This window comes from Pelodiscus sinensis, chromosome 26 (genome assembly GCF_052426305.1).
Source record: "Pelodiscus sinensis isolate ZL-2025 chromosome 26, ASM5242630v1, whole genome shotgun sequence".
NCBI classification, from domain to species: Eukaryota; Metazoa; Chordata; order Testudines; family Trionychidae; genus Pelodiscus; species Pelodiscus sinensis.
The window spans coordinates 13064334-13078317 of record NC_143077.1 but is presented as its reverse complement, the minus strand read 5'-3'; the positions used below and the strand labels follow the sequence as shown (position 1 = coordinate 13078317).

The 13984-nt window shown below is 65.4% G+C and overlaps 1 protein-coding gene across 5 annotated transcripts in view; it reads left to right on the top strand.

Annotated features, from left to right (window-relative positions):
- The window catches only part of MAP3K6 (mitogen-activated protein kinase kinase kinase 6), a 30937-nt gene extending 17069 nt beyond the window's left edge, over positions 1-13868 (top strand). For 2 of the 5 annotated variants that reach the window (XM_075909166.2, XM_089773407.1), the window contains 20 exons: positions 574-760; positions 2326-2433; positions 2549-2598; positions 3020-3115; positions 3624-3708; positions 4559-4692; positions 6349-6476; positions 6817-6953; positions 7503-7608; positions 7830-7987; positions 8353-8557; positions 8770-8929; positions 9991-10159; positions 10586-10771; positions 11004-11109; positions 11664-11910; positions 12216-12325; positions 12575-12675; positions 12986-13062; positions 13355-13868. In XM_075909166.2, coding sequence (XP_075765281.2) covers positions 574-760; positions 2326-2433; positions 2549-2598; positions 3020-3115; positions 3624-3708; positions 4559-4692; positions 6349-6476; positions 6817-6953; positions 7503-7608; positions 7830-7987; positions 8353-8557; positions 8770-8929; positions 9991-10159; positions 10586-10771; positions 11004-11109; positions 11664-11910; positions 12216-12325; positions 12575-12675; positions 12986-13062; positions 13355-13439 — 2635 coding nt within the window. In that variant the 3' untranslated portion in view covers positions 13440-13868. Of the gene's footprint in view, positions 1-573; positions 761-2325; positions 2434-2548; positions 2599-3019; positions 3116-3623; positions 3709-4558; positions 4693-6348; positions 6477-6816; positions 6954-7502; positions 7609-7829; positions 7988-8352; positions 8558-8769; positions 8930-9990; positions 10160-10585; positions 10772-11003; positions 11110-11663; positions 11911-12215; positions 12326-12574; positions 12676-12915; positions 13063-13354 lie in introns of all 5 variants that reach the window. The other 3 variants (XM_075909164.2, XM_075909162.2, XM_075909165.2) reach the window with 3 other exon arrangements.
- The last annotated feature ends 116 nt before the right edge of the window (positions 13869-13984 follow it).

Below are 13984 nucleotides of genomic sequence, written 5' to 3'. Positions count from 1 at the left end.
GTTCGGGTGGGCCGTTGCCTGAGCAAGCTGAGCCGCCCTATGGATCTTTCCCAGGGAACCGCGGGAGAACTTGTCCATCTTGGGCATGTGGGCCACGGTGGGGCTCTGCTGGAGGCTCGTCAGCACCCAGACGCCATTTCCACGGTCGGGCGTGGGAGACAGTAGCACAGGCCGGTGCCCTCCTGCACCCTGCGATCGGTGTGCCGGGAGGTGTGATGGTTGCAGTGTTCCCTGTAAGCTGGGCATTTGTGCAGCCCAGTGCCCCCCCCCCCCCCAGCTGATTAGTAGAGTGCCCACAGCGAGGTGTTGTGTTTCTGTGTGGTGCACATGCCTCACTGAACAGCAAAAAATTTATTCCGCACGTGGATGGAAAAGATTAGAGAGAACTCTGGATGGTCCCCCTGTATAATGAGCAGCCCAGCATGTTACTTCCAGGCCTAAAGGAACTCCAAAAGAGACCCCACGTTTTGCCCCAGAGACCCTCCAGACTTCGGCAACCTTCCCCCACAGCACCGGACAGGCGGGGAGACAGGTGTGCTTCCATCTCTCTCTCCGCCCCGACTCTCGCTGCAGGTACTTGGCCTCTGTCATGGAGACCTTCCTCTTGTACAAACACTTCAAGACCTGCCTGGAGAGCACGGCGCCCAAGCAGGAGCAGGCTGACTTCTGGATGGGCTTCCTGCTGGCGTCCTGCCAGCCCTTCGTGTCCACGGAGCACTGCCCGGTGAGGAGCCCGCTGGTGCGCGGCACGGCTGTCTCGGTACAGTGGCTCCGCGCCGGGCGTCCCGCCGCACTGCTAGAGCGGCCCCTGGCCTGTCGTGTGCCGACAATAAGGGACAGTGCGGGCAGAGTTAGCCCATGTGTGGGGATGTCAAAACACGGTTAAAAACGTAACCGTGTAACCGCTAAAAGTCCCAGCAGGCTCTGCAGCACACAGCGTAAATAAGCTTTATAAGGCAGAGCCTGCTTTGAAGGAGGCTTTGCTGAGGGCTTTTGCCACTAAAGGAGCCCCCCAACCTCCCGGGCCCCCCGTTATCCCAAAGGTGCCAGGTCCAGGTTGGGTGAGGGTGGGGTTGAACCTACGACCTGTGGTTTCTGAGGTGGGAACTAATCCGAGTAGTCGATGGAATTTCCATCGAGTACTTGACCAGTCGATAAGGGGTGGGGTGGGGCTCGCTATCCCGGCTGCGCCTCTGCCTGCTTCAGTCCCCGCTCGCGCCGTTTCCCCACTGCACCGCTACTTCCCCTGCCCCCCTGTAGGTCCGGTGCCGGGGTGGGAGGGGGGGGGACTGGCTTTTAAGCTGGCTCCCCACAGCACCGGCTCCTGCCCCTCCCCCCCTTGCTGCCTTTCACTGATAGTTGGGATGGGGAGGGGCTTGGGCCACACCTGAGGAAGAGTCCAGGTACCACTGCCCTGTCACCATGGTAACAGACCAGACAGGTGGGCAGGGTTTCGATCCCCAGTGCTGCTGAGGCGGGGGATGAAGTGGGCTCCTGGCAGTGGGGGAGGGCAGAGCCTGGGGCCGGCCCTTGGCAGGTTCCAACGTGCCCCAGGGCTGAGGGCAAAGGGGGTTTATCTGGAAGGGATACGGGGGGCTCCTGGGGAGGAAGCAGGATCCTCGTGTGACTGTTGACACTGATAGGGGCCCTCGCCCCCAGCCCTGCCATGGGGTCGCCCACCCTCAGTCCTTTGGGGGTGCAATGGAAGGGGGCAGAGACCCCGCACCAGCTGGGGGGGAGACGAGATCCCACGTCCCTGTCCTCCCAGAGCATCACAGGCTTCTCCCCCACCCTTCCTTTGAATCACCCAGCCCGGGCCCCTGTCGTAGGTAGCTGGGATCGCAGGCACCTCTGGCCTAGCGGCTCCCTGGTCTGCCAGGCATGGGACGGGCTGTGGGGGGAAGATGCCCTTGGGCTTCCCTTCCCCCCATTGTGTAACTGCCTTATGCTTGCACCAAGGTGCCTCCCTGTGTCACCAGTGGTCTAGATCCAGTGCAGCCCCTGGTGCACAGCTGGGGCAGGGGGCAGGCTGGGCTGAGGCATCGGGGAGTGCCCTGCAGGAGCCGGCTCCCCCCTGTCCGGTTGTGGCACAGATTTGGGGGGCCCGGCGGGGGTCCATTCTCTCTGGCCATACCAGCCCTTCCACTGCCCTTGAGCTCTGGCCCAGGTGTCTCTGGATGGGCCCATGAGCTCAGCGAGCCTTTCCCAGAAAGCTAGGACATCTTCCACCCCTGATGCTGCGTCCAGGGAGGTCTACCCCTCCCATAACTCTCTCAGCAAGCCCGGGGGTCTATCCTTCAGCCTCCCTCTCCGCCTCCCTTCCAGGTGCTGATTCTGGAGCTGACCAAAGTCCTGCAGCCCGCCCAGCTGATCGTGTGCCACGGCCAGGCTGAAAAGTCGGTGACGCTGTGCCATGCCTGCCCCGTGGAGGAGGTAGGGCAGCACGGAGCCCCGGAAGCAAGCCCATCCCTTTGCTGTCCCCAAGCCTGATGAGTTCCCAGGCTCCGGTTGCTCGTGCCGTGTTTGATGGGGTTTATTTTCCCCCTAGAGAGGGATCTCCAGCTGGACCTTTCCGGCGTCCTCCATCCGTGGAATCAGGTGAGGAGTTCATCTCTTGGGGTAGCCTCTCCGTTGGCCTCAGCACTCCCTGGTTGGCCTGCGTCCACCTGGAAACCGTCTCTGCATCCCCTGGAGAGCCTTCTTCCCCGGCACCCTCTTTGCGCGGGTGAAGTATCCATCCTGGTTCTCATGCCCAGGGCTAGCGGGGAGCTCATGGGTAGGCCTGGCAGGGAGTAGACCGGGCTCCCCCAGCTGACTGCCTGTCCCTGAGTGGGTCCCTTGGCAGGCGTTCCGACTCCCCAGCGGCAGATGGCTCGAGGGGCCTGCCCATAGGCAGGGGGTGGGCAGCTGGGGAGGTCCTGTGAGGGGGGCCTGTGCCGAGCCGTGGGGCGGAGCAGCCCTTGAGGGGGTTCCTGGGCTGGTTCCTCACTGCGGGGCCCGACCCCCCCCCTCTCCCCAGCATCTCCAAATGCGACGAGCGCTGCTGCTTCCTCTACGTGCTGCACACGGCTGAGGATTTCCAGCTGTACTTCCCTACCCAGCACCACTGCCGCTGGTGAGCTGGGGTGCAGGGGCGGGGGAGGGGCAGGGGCAGACACACCCTCCCCAACACCGTTGCCGCTGGTGGGGGAGGGGCAGAGACCCCCAACACCACTGCTGCTGAGTGGGGGTGCTGGGGTGTGTTGGAGGTCGGGTGGGGGGGAAGGATCCACCAATGCCGCTGGCGCTGGGGGGAAGGAGCAGAATGGGGAGGCAGAGGGGCCCCCTAGCAGCATGGTGCTGAGAGCCTCGAGGTTCTGTCCCCTTGCCAGGGGAGGAGGAGCAGCTGCTCTGGGCTGTGGCTGAAGGGCGGGCAGACAGGCAGGGAGCTGCTGTGGGAGGCCGGAGCCGGAAGAGGGGCAGCTATCAGGTGATGCCCTCTCTGGCTTGGGCCCTGCCCCATACGTGGCATTGCTGCGTCTGCCTGGGGGCAGGTGCATGGCTCAGCGCTCACCCTGGGAGCCCCCCCAGAGGGCCAGGCAGCGGGGCCGTGCCCAGGCAAGCTCTCCCTTCTCTGGCGGCAGGTTCTGCGAGCTGATTCACTCCTTCGTGGCAGAGCTGACACCGGGGGGCGAGGAGGTGGGTGCCAGCTTGGATGAGGAGCTGGAGGTGAGTGCCGGGCGGGCGTGGGCCCTCACTCCAAGCGCATCGCTGGTGGGACGGTCGGGAGCAGCCCTTTCCTCTTGCATCAGCCCCAGGGCGCGGTGCAGGGGGCAGCGTGCGTAGCCAAGCGGGTTTGAGCGCGACCCCCAGCCTCAGGGCGCGGTGCAGGGGGCAGCGTGCGTAGCCAAGCGGGTTTGGGTGCGACCCCCAGCCTCAGGGCGCGGTGCAGGGGGGCAGTGTGCGTAGCCAAGCGGGTTTGAGCGCGACCCCCAGCCTCAGGGCGCGGTGCAGGGGGCAGCGTGCGTAGCCAAGCGGGTTTGAGCGCGACCCCCAGCCTCAGGGCGCGGTGCAGGGGGGCAGTGTCCGTAGCCAAGCGGGTTTGAGCGCGACCCCCAGCCTCAGGGCGCGGTGCAGGGGGGCAGTGTCCGTAGCCAAGCGGGTTTGGGCGCGACCCCCAGCCTCAGGGCGCGGTGCAGGGGGGCAGTGTCCGTAGCCAAGCGGGTTTGGGCGCGACCCCCAGCCTCAGGGCGCGGTGCAGGGGGGCAGTGTGCGTAGCCAAGCGGGTTTGAGCGCGACCCCCAGCCTCAGGGCGCGGTGCAGGGGGCAGCGTGCGTAGCCAAGCGGGTTTGGGTGCGACCCCCAGCCTCAGGGCGCGGTGCAGGGGGGCAGTGTGTGTAGCCAAGCGGGTTTGAGCGCGACCCCCAGCCTCAGGGCGCGGTGCAGGGGGCAGCGTGCGTAGCCAAGCGGGTTTGGGTGCGACCCCCAGCCTCAGGGCGCGGTGCAGGGGGCAGTGTGCGTAGCCAAGCGGGTTTGGGTGCGACCCCCAGCCGCTCTGACAGTGCTGTGGTCCATGCAGTACGACTACGAGTACACGGAGACCGGCGACAGGGTCATCCTAGGCAAGGGGACCTATGGGATCGTCTACGCCGGGCGGGACCTCAGCAACCAGGTGCGCATCGCCATCAAGGAGATCCCGGAGCGGGACAGCAGGTAGGAGCCACGGGGGGGGTCCCTTTATCATGTTTTGGGGTTTAGCCACAGGCTGTCACCCTGAGCGCCCCATAGCTCCCAGCCAGCGGGCGAGCATGCCCCACATGTCTGTGTGTGGAGCAGCCCTGGGGCTGCCCCTCCAACATTTGCAGTCTGCTGGTTTCACCCCACTCTGGCCTGCCCCTGCTCTGGTTCCTATTAGCCAGGGACCCCAGCCCGGCCCACACTTCCCCCAAGCATCCTTTCTCGGGAGCATGCAGAGGTGCCTCGCTCCTCCAAAGAGAAAAGCCCGGCAGCTGGCAGCTTTCACCGGGTTAATGATCCCTCCACGGCCAGCGCAGCACTTGGCTGATTTGGAGTAGCAGTGAAACAAGTGAGTGTTACCCAGAGTCTGGGGGCCTTTGCCCCCTTTTCTAGGCCAGGGACTTCGGCGATGCCGTCTCCTCCAAGTGCCCTGCTGCGCAGAAAGGCGCCAGGGAGTCATGGAGAAAGCTCCATGCTGCTTTCTTCTCTGCCAATGCTTCCCGTGATGCACACAGATCTGTCCTGTGATTGCCCCTGCCCGGAGACATTGGCTTTTCTTTTGTCAGGAAACAGCCTGTTTCCCCATCCCCAGCTGGGTCTGGTTTGAACTAGGGATGTCTGAGTGTAATACATGGGTAGCCAATAAGCACGAGTTTGTTCATTACCCAAGCGGTTACACGCGGCTCCCGGTCCGGCTCCCAGAAAGCCAGCTGCTGCCACTGTACCAGGGCGTTCAAGGGCATCCGCTGTATCCGAAGCAGCAACAGGGCGCAGCAGCCAGCTCGCCAGAAGTGGAGCAGCAGGTTGGAGACAGTACTCACCGGGAGCTGGCTTAAAAGCTGGCTCCCGGGGAGCTGGCTGCCGCTCCAGGCTGCAAGTGCGTGTGACCACTGAAATTTTTCAGCAATTACAGGGTTAGCCCATTACCCGTATTTTAACATCCCTTGTTCGAACATGTTTTAGTCCCATATTTCCTGCCCCTCTGGGTGTTTACCATACACTCCTCACGCAAGAATAACTGAAATCGGGGTGTTCCTGGTTTTCTGATGGCACCTCACACGACCCCCGTTGGGTACAAATCCCACATGCGTGTGCTGGGGTGTAGCTGAAGCTCCTTGCCCTCCAGGTCTCTAGGAAAGTCAGGGTCCCCAGCAGCATGGCGATCCAGTAGGGTTGCCAGATGCTTCCCAAACATGGAAAGAAATAGGTTGAGCAAAAAAAAAGGATTGCTGTGCCTTTAAAAATTGCTGCGTTCCTCGCTCTCCCTGCCCCCACCAGATGCGGCAGGAAAAGAATGTCCCCGCCGGCCTTCCGTCCAAGAAAAACAAAATACTGGATGTTTTACACGTCCGGTATTTAACCGGACATCTGGCAACCCCTTTGATTGGGGGTGGGGCCGCTGGAGGTGGATGAGTGTGAACAGATGTGCACTCTTGGCGTGCAGGAGTCCCAGTGTGAGCGCACTAGTGTCAGGGTGAGGAGGCTCCTGCCTACTCCTTGGCGTGACTCTCGCGTGTCTTTCCCGTCCTGCTGGGAGCAGACGGCGTTGCGGACTGTGGGCCACTGCAGGCCCCCTGCCCAGCTCTGGAGCAGGAGCAGGCAGGTTTTCACTCCTCTACTGCCTCTGTCCAGGTACTCGCAGCCCCTGCACGAGGAGATCGCCCTGCACAAGCGCCTGCAGCACCGGAACATCGTCCAGTACCTGGGCTCCGTCAGCCAGGACGGCTTCATCAAGATCTTCATGGAGGAGGTGCCGGGAGGTAGGCGGGGCCAGCGCGTCTCCAGGCTGGGAGCTGAGCCTGGGGGTGCCAAGGAGAGAGGCAGGTGAAGCGGTGTCCCCCAGACAGAGCAGGGCACCCCAGCAGGGGACACGCTGACATCCCCACGTCTCGGCTCAGCTGCCTCCTAGCCCTGGATTATGGCCCGGAGTCTGCTAGGGGGATCCTAATGGCCTTGCAGTGCTTCCCCAGACCTATGGTGGCACCTGCCCTGCCCGCGATGCCCCGTGCTGTGCCAGCTCTGGGACTGGGGAGGGGTGGGGCGGACAAGGCTCAGTGGGGTTGTGCCCTGGCATCCCCATCTCCTTCCCCTCCCCCGCAGGGAGCCTCTCGTCCCTCCTGCGCTCCAAGTGGGGGCCCCTGAAGGACAACGAGCCCACCATTGTGTTCTACACCAAGCAGATCCTGGAGGGGCTGCGCTACCTGCATGACAACCAGATCGTGCACCGGGACATCAAGGTGAGGGGGCCTGGTCTCGGCTGCTCTCCCACCCTGGAAAGTCGGGGGCTGGGCTGTTGCAAGCTGAAGTTGCAGGGGGGCCCTGCCTTAGGGGATCAAGCAGTCAGGGGTCCCCAGGCTGCACCCACCCTGCTTTACGGGGCCTTCCCCGGACTGGAGAGGGACGATGGGCTAACCCAGGGACCCCGAACATCCACCACCCCGGGCTGCTCATCTGTGCTGAGTCCCAGGATGGCTTCTAGCACCTCTGTGGTCCCCGTGGGCTGCTCTGCAGAGCTGCTGGTCCCAGGCAGAGCCCCGGGCCTGCCCCCTGCTCTGGGTGTTCGAGCACATCCAGTCTCCCCCCCGCCCCCCATCTCACCTTGCGCCGTGGCTGTGGGGTGGATCCATGGCCCTGCCCCACTGCGGATCCACCCTCGACTCCAGATCAGGACCACGGGAGTGAGGGGTAGGGGAGAGCACATCCCACCTCTAAGCACTCGGCCCTGGGGGGGTCTCTGCAGCTGGGGCCTGGTCTGATGTGTTGAGGTGGGGGGGTCCCTTTGACAGGGAGACAACGTCCTGATCAACACCTACAGCGGGGTGCTGAAGATCTCTGACTTCGGGACCTCCAAGAGGCTGGCTGGGATGAGCCCCAGCGCGGAGACCTTCACAGGTGTGAGGGCCCCCCCAGCCCTGTTGGGTTGCGGCAGGGAGCTCCCCAGGCTGGGCTGTGGGAAGGGCCATTCGCCATCTGCCCCGGCTGGAAGGCGCTGGGGCCTAGGGGCATCCTTAGGTCGTGGCCAGAGGAGAGGAAAGGGTCTGGGAAAGGCTCGCTGGCTGATCTGGGGAAGGGGGAGGGTTCTGGCTTTCCTCAGTCACTCTGGTCTTTTCCAGGCACCCTGCAGTACATGGCCCCGGAGATCATCGACCAGGGCCCGCGAGGCTACGGGAAGCCGGCCGATATCTGGTCCCTGGGCTGCACCCTCATTGAGATGGCCACAGGCAACCCCCCATTCTTCGAGCTGGGCAGCCCTCAGGCCGCCATGTTCAAGGTGACGATGGGGCTCGCTGGTGGCAGCGGGGGCGGGCTCCGCTCATCATGGGGCTGGCGGGGGAGGGGTTATGGCTCCCCCCACACAAAGGGGGCGAGTTTCGCTGCAGCTCCCAGTGGCCGGGGGGGGCCATGCCCCAGTTTGGTTGCCATGGATACCGACTGGCTCCTCATTGGCAGCCACAGCAGGGAGACCCAGGCCGGACTGCGCCGTGGGCCGAGGCCCGTTGGGTGAGGTGGGAGGTGGCTGCCCTGCAGCCTGTGGGGCTAACTCAGTCCTTGGGGTGTGAGCTAAGGGTCAGGCCCCATGCCCGGCTCGGTGGGGATGGGAAGCCAGGCCCCTTTGATGGTTCCCTCCCTCTCCAGGTGGGCATGTTCAAGATGCACCCCGAGGTGCCCGACTGCATGTCGGGGGCAGCCAAGGCCTTCATCCTCCGGTGCTTCGAGGCAGACCCAGACAAGCGGGCGCCCGCCACGGACCTGCTGCAGGATCCCTTCCTGACGGCCCCCGGCAGGAAGAAAGCCAGGAGTCAGCCTGTGCTAGCCGCAGAGGAAGGCACTCCGGGGACAGGTGAGCTGGGAGGGCAGGAGGAGATTAGGGATGGGGGGAACCCTGGGGGCAGGAGGAGGAGATGGGAGGAACCCAGGGGGTAGCAGAAGGAGGAAGACAGCTGGGGGAGGGGGCGGGAGGAGCCCTAGGGGTTAGGGGGCAGGACACGGTATCTTGCTGGGTGGGCTCTGTTCCCTGGAGGAGCTACAGTAACTTGCCCTGTCTCCCTGCAGCCAGCACCCCTGCCTCTGAGCGGGCCCCTGCAGCAGAGGGAGCCAGCGAGGCCAGGAGCCCCTCCTTGCCCTTACAGGCCTCCAGGATGGCTGCCAAGGCAGACAGTGGCCCACTGGCCCGCAGCTCCAGCGAGGTGGTGCAGAGACGCAGCTACCTGGGGTATGGCTTCCCTTCTGGGGCTCGGGAGGAGGCTGTGGGTCTCCAGCCAGGTGTGTAAGGAGGGCACAGGGGGACACTGCAGCCCGATGGCGGCGTTCCCCACTTGTGCCCCCTGGCCGCACCTTGTGGAGGGACAGCCTGGCAGCCCTGTGTCCTCCCCCTCCCCCCATTTATCTCGGGCTGGCTTTCCCCACCCCTCCTGGAGCGGGCCTGGTCTCGGCAGCTCTCCCACACTGGAAAGGCGGGGGCTGGGCTGTTGCATGCTGAAGTCGAAGGCGGGGGCCTGCCTTAGGGGATCAAGCAATCAGGGGGCCCCTGGCTGCTCCCAAGGCCTGCCCCAGCTCCCCCACATGTAGGGCCAGGCCTAATGGGGCAGTGGCCTGGGTTTGTAGGGCAGGGCTTGGGTGACACCTGGTGGCTCTCTGTTGTCACTGCAGCTGAGTGTTATGCAAGTGGGTTCTCATCCAGGCAAGTGGGGAGCACAGACGCCCCTCTCCTGAGCGCCCCACAGTCTGGTTACACTGGGGCGCCTGGCGGGCTCCTCCCTGGGTTCACCCGCTGGCCGCCGGAAGCTGCTGCTGTAGCCAACGGCAGAGGCCTTGGGAGAGAGGTGGAAGGGTTTTACCTCGGGATGCTTGGTCTAGGGCGAGTTGGATTGAATGACAAACCCCCGACTGCTCCCCATGATCCAGTGGCGACCCCCCCAACCCGGGCATCCCTTGCACCCCAGGAGAGGGGCTGCAGCGCACTGAGGGGGATGTCCCGAGTCTCCCTGCCCCACCAGCCCAAAGCGGCTGCAGTGCTGTGGGGCGGCTCCCCTCGGGCATGTGAATTCCTGGGGCCGGGGGTGAGAGGACTGGCCAAGCTGCTCATGGTTCCCCTCCTCCATCCCCCCAGCGCTCCGGAGGTGCGTATCGCAGGGGGCTCGGAAGGGCAGCGGAGCTGGGTGCCCCAGGAGCCCTGCCAGGGACACCCCTTCCCACCCCAGGCTCCTCAGTCCTGGATCCTCCCCACATGCCCCAACTTCACTGCATGTCCTTGCTGGTCCTGTGTCCCCCCAGGGCTCCCGAGGAGCCAGCTGGCTTGGACGGCAGCAGCTCCCCCGTCCCGGAGGAGAGCAGCGGCATGTTCCTGCTGAAGAAGGACAGCGAGCGCAGGGCCACCCTGCACCAGATCCTGACGGAGGAGCAGCCCAGCATCGTGGCTGCCTTAGAGGAGGCCCAGAGCCAGGTCAGTGCTGGCCCCACGAAGGCTCGGCGGCCAGTCTGAGCTGCAGCGTGTGGGCCCGGCCCCTCTCCTGGGTGGGGCAGACAGCACGCGGCTCAGATCTCTCCAGTGCAGGTCCGGATCTGTGCGCCCTGTGCTGGACTCCGGGTACTCACAGGGAGCAGAGACAGGCCTGGTGCCCCCAGCTACAGTGTAGCCTGGTCATGGAGTGGAGGCTCTCCAGGAACCTTGTGGCCTTTGTGCTTTTCCTGGGGCCTGTAACGTAGGACCTCTGTCCGCCCTAGTGTGTCCGAGACTCCTCCGCCCATTCAACCTTGCCCCGGGGTCACATGGCAGCTTCCTGAGCACGGCACGCTTGGGCCCCGGGCAGGCGTGGGAGCCGCTTTGCTCTGGCACCCGCGGATTGAGCCTTGCCCCCTCCCCGCTCAGAGCTGGGAAGGAGCCAGGCTGCCCTCGGAGCACATCGCCCAGCTGGTGTCCTGCCTCAGGAGCTACATCCGCTCCCCCAGCCGCCGGCAGCTCGGCCAGGACCTGCTGGAGCTCCAGGCCCTGCTGCAGGTGGACTGCCTGAGCCTTCACCACGTGCAGGTGCCGCTCTTCAGCTTCCAGGACACGGTGAGTACTCAGCCCTTCCCAGGGGCTGCTGGGCCGGGCCACGTCTCCCTCCCCGCCCCACGTGCTGGGTGTCCGCTACCTTGAACTCCTCATTGCTGGCCTGGGCAAACCACTGGTGGGTGTGGCCAGTGAGCAGGGGGCGGGGCTCCTGTAATCCCACTGGGGAGTGGCCGCTCGGTGGGGCCTGCGGGGCAGGGTCTCAGGCTGGCTCCTTCCTCTCCCCTCCCGGCAGGTGAAGCAGCTTCTGCGGCGGCACCAGATCAAGCCACACTGGATGTTCGCCCTGGACAACCTCGTCGGCCAGGCCGTGCAAGCGGCTTTCACCATCCTGGTGACAGGTGCGTCCCGGGAGGAGGGGCAGGGGATGGTTCGCTGGCCGCTGGCTCTGGTTCTGCTCGGATCCAGCCCATGGGGAATCGGGCCGACGGGGGGCGGCTGGGTTCCTAGTGGAGCGGCAATGGATTGGCGGTGGGGGGGACCAATCGGAGTCCTCTGGGATGCTGCTACGGTGGCTCTCGTCTATAGGGACGGAAGCAGGAGGCTCCTGGCCAGGCCCAGCGCTCTCCACCCCCCTCAGCTGGCAAGTCCCATGGAGCTCTGTGCCTGAGGCTGCCGGGCATGGCCCTCTCTGGCTGCAACGGGGAGACTTGCCCCAGGAAGCCAGGGGCACCTGCCTGGGCACAAGGGCATATAGCCCCAGGGGAAGAGAGGCAGCCAGATGCTTCTGCTCGTCCCAGTGCCGCTGCCTTCCCCACAGGGCAGCTGGGGGGCAGCACAGACCCCTGGGGTCCCAGTGCCTGCAGGCAGCCCTCGTGCTCGCTGCCCTCTGCCCGCCATCCCTATCCCAGGGCAGCCACCTCCCCGCTCACCTTGCTTCTCCTGGCACGCCCAGAACTCCGGGTGAAGCCGCAGCAGCGCCTGAGCCAAGCCCACGAAGGGGGCAGCGAAGAGGAGGAGGAGGAAGAGCCGGAGGCACAGGGAACGTCTCCTTCCCAGAGCCAGCCCAGTGTGGGGAGGGGCAGCGAGGAGACCTCAAGCTCTGGTATCGGCACCAGCACCCAGCAGGGCTTCCATCCCCCCCTGGCGAACTCCCTGCCACTCGTGGTGGAGCTCAGCCACCTCCGCGCAGAGACGGGCAGGTAGGAGCGCCCAGCTGCTCGGCCGGGTGGAAGGGAGCCAGCTGGGCCCAAGTGGTCAGCCTGGTACCCCCCAGGTACCAAGAGGGCACCCCCCACAGCCGCTCTCCTGGCTGGATCCGCACACCAGGTGAGGCCACGTCCCCAGGCCCACGGCGTTTGGATATTAGGATCCACGCTCTCAGCCGTGGCTCTGTAGGATGGCTGCCCAAGCTGGGGGGCAGGAGTGTGGGGATACAGCAAGGGCCCTCCCCCAGCGTGGCCCTCCATTCCCAGCCCCTCTGCCTTGTCCCCCCTGTGCGTGGCAGGCTGCTGGCGGTGCTGCTGGAGAAGGAACAGGAGTGGCAGAGGCAGCTGCACAGGGCGCTCCGAGCAATGGAACGGGATGCCAGGGTTCTGCGAGGATCCAAGCCCCTAGGTGAGTGGGGCTGGGGCTGGGGCTGGGGCTGGCCGGGAAGGGCAGGGCTAGAGGGAGATGGGCGTCTCTCCTTGGGTGCAGAGGGATCTCCCTCCCAGCTGACCACACCTCTGTGTCGGGGAGGGGCTGGGTTTGTCTCCCTTGGGCCACGTGGGCGGAGCCCTGAGAGGCGGGGGCGGGGGGCACAGCAGGTCCTGGAGCAGAAAGTGCCCAGAGCGGAGCTGGCTGTGAACCCTTCTGTCTGCACAGCCTTGGCCGCCCACCCCCAAGGGCCGCAGCAGGGGGCGGTGGACGTCCTCCTCGTTGACTGGTTACGGAGCCACGGAGCCGATGAGGATGCAACCCAGACGGTATGTCCCCTGGGCCATGTGGGCTGCCACGTCACCGCTCGGCCCAGGGGCCTGGGGCCAGCCCTGCGCCCCGACGATGGGTTCGGGGCTGCCGCAGGCTGGCTCCAGCAGGACGGCTCCTGCCCTTCTCCTCCGGCTCCAGCTCATTCCCCGGCGCTGGGGAAACTGGCTTCTGCAGGGTCCTGCTCTCCAGTGTCAAACCTGCCTCCATTTTCCCTCCCTTCCCCTTGGAGCCAACAGGCCGGCCCCCTCCTGCCTCTGCTTGCAGCTTCCCTCGCTGACCAGCTCCACCGCCTCCTTTCTCCCCCAGCTCCTGCAGCACAGCTTCACCCTGCCCGACCTGCTGACCTGTGCCACCCGTGACGACCTGCTCTACACCGGCCTCCGGTACGGCCAGGCTGCTGCCCAGCCCTCTTCCCCGGCCCCGAGGGCCTGTCCCTCCCAGCATAGGCGTGGGGGGAGGGGGGCTCTTCCATTCTCACCAGGAGCCTGAGCTCACTGCCCTGGGTGGGTTTTGCAGCAGCATGGCCGGGAAAGGCCCTGCGCTGAGGGGATGGGGCGCTTCAAGACCGTCCCCTGGGCCCCAGATGGGGGGAGGCCACCTTGAGGGCGTTTGCAGCCAGTGCAACGCGGGGCCGGAGCCGGGGGCCTGTCTCACTCCTCTGTCTCTCCCTGCCAGAGGGGGGCTGGTGTGCAGGCTATGGGGAGCCATCCAGGAGCACCGGGACTCCCTCGCCCAGTCGGCGCAGCGGGAAGCCGAGTGAGAGACGGGCCAGCCGGAGCTTCCCTGGAGGATCAACCTCACCCTGTCACACCGGGCGGCCGAGCTCAGCTGGAACTGACCGGTGGGCTGCCCCCTTCGCTCTCAGCCCCCTGGCTGCACCGCCTCTGCCCTCAGGTGGCTCCTGCCATCGCTCTGCTGGGCACGGTGACCCGGAGCAGCCTCACGCCCACAGCTCTGCCTGACCCTGGGCCCACGGCTCATAGCAATGGGGGCAAAGGGGACCGTCGAGCCTGCCCATTGCGCTTGTGAGCCCCCCCCAGGAGGAGCCCAGGCCGGCTTTGCAGGACAGAGAGGAGAATGCTGCAGCAGGGCACTGGGGCTTTGCTAACAGGACGGCCTGACTCCCAGCCGCTCACCTACAGCAGGCAGAGGAGTCCCCAACGCCACAATAAACAGCCTCCCAGCTGTGCCTCCGGCTGCTTCCTCTTTTGGGCAAAATGGGGGGAGCCCCTGTAAATGGAATTAAGTTCCCTCCACTCTCTGGGGTGGCAGGGCAGGCTGGGGCCCAGCTCAGGCTGGCATCCT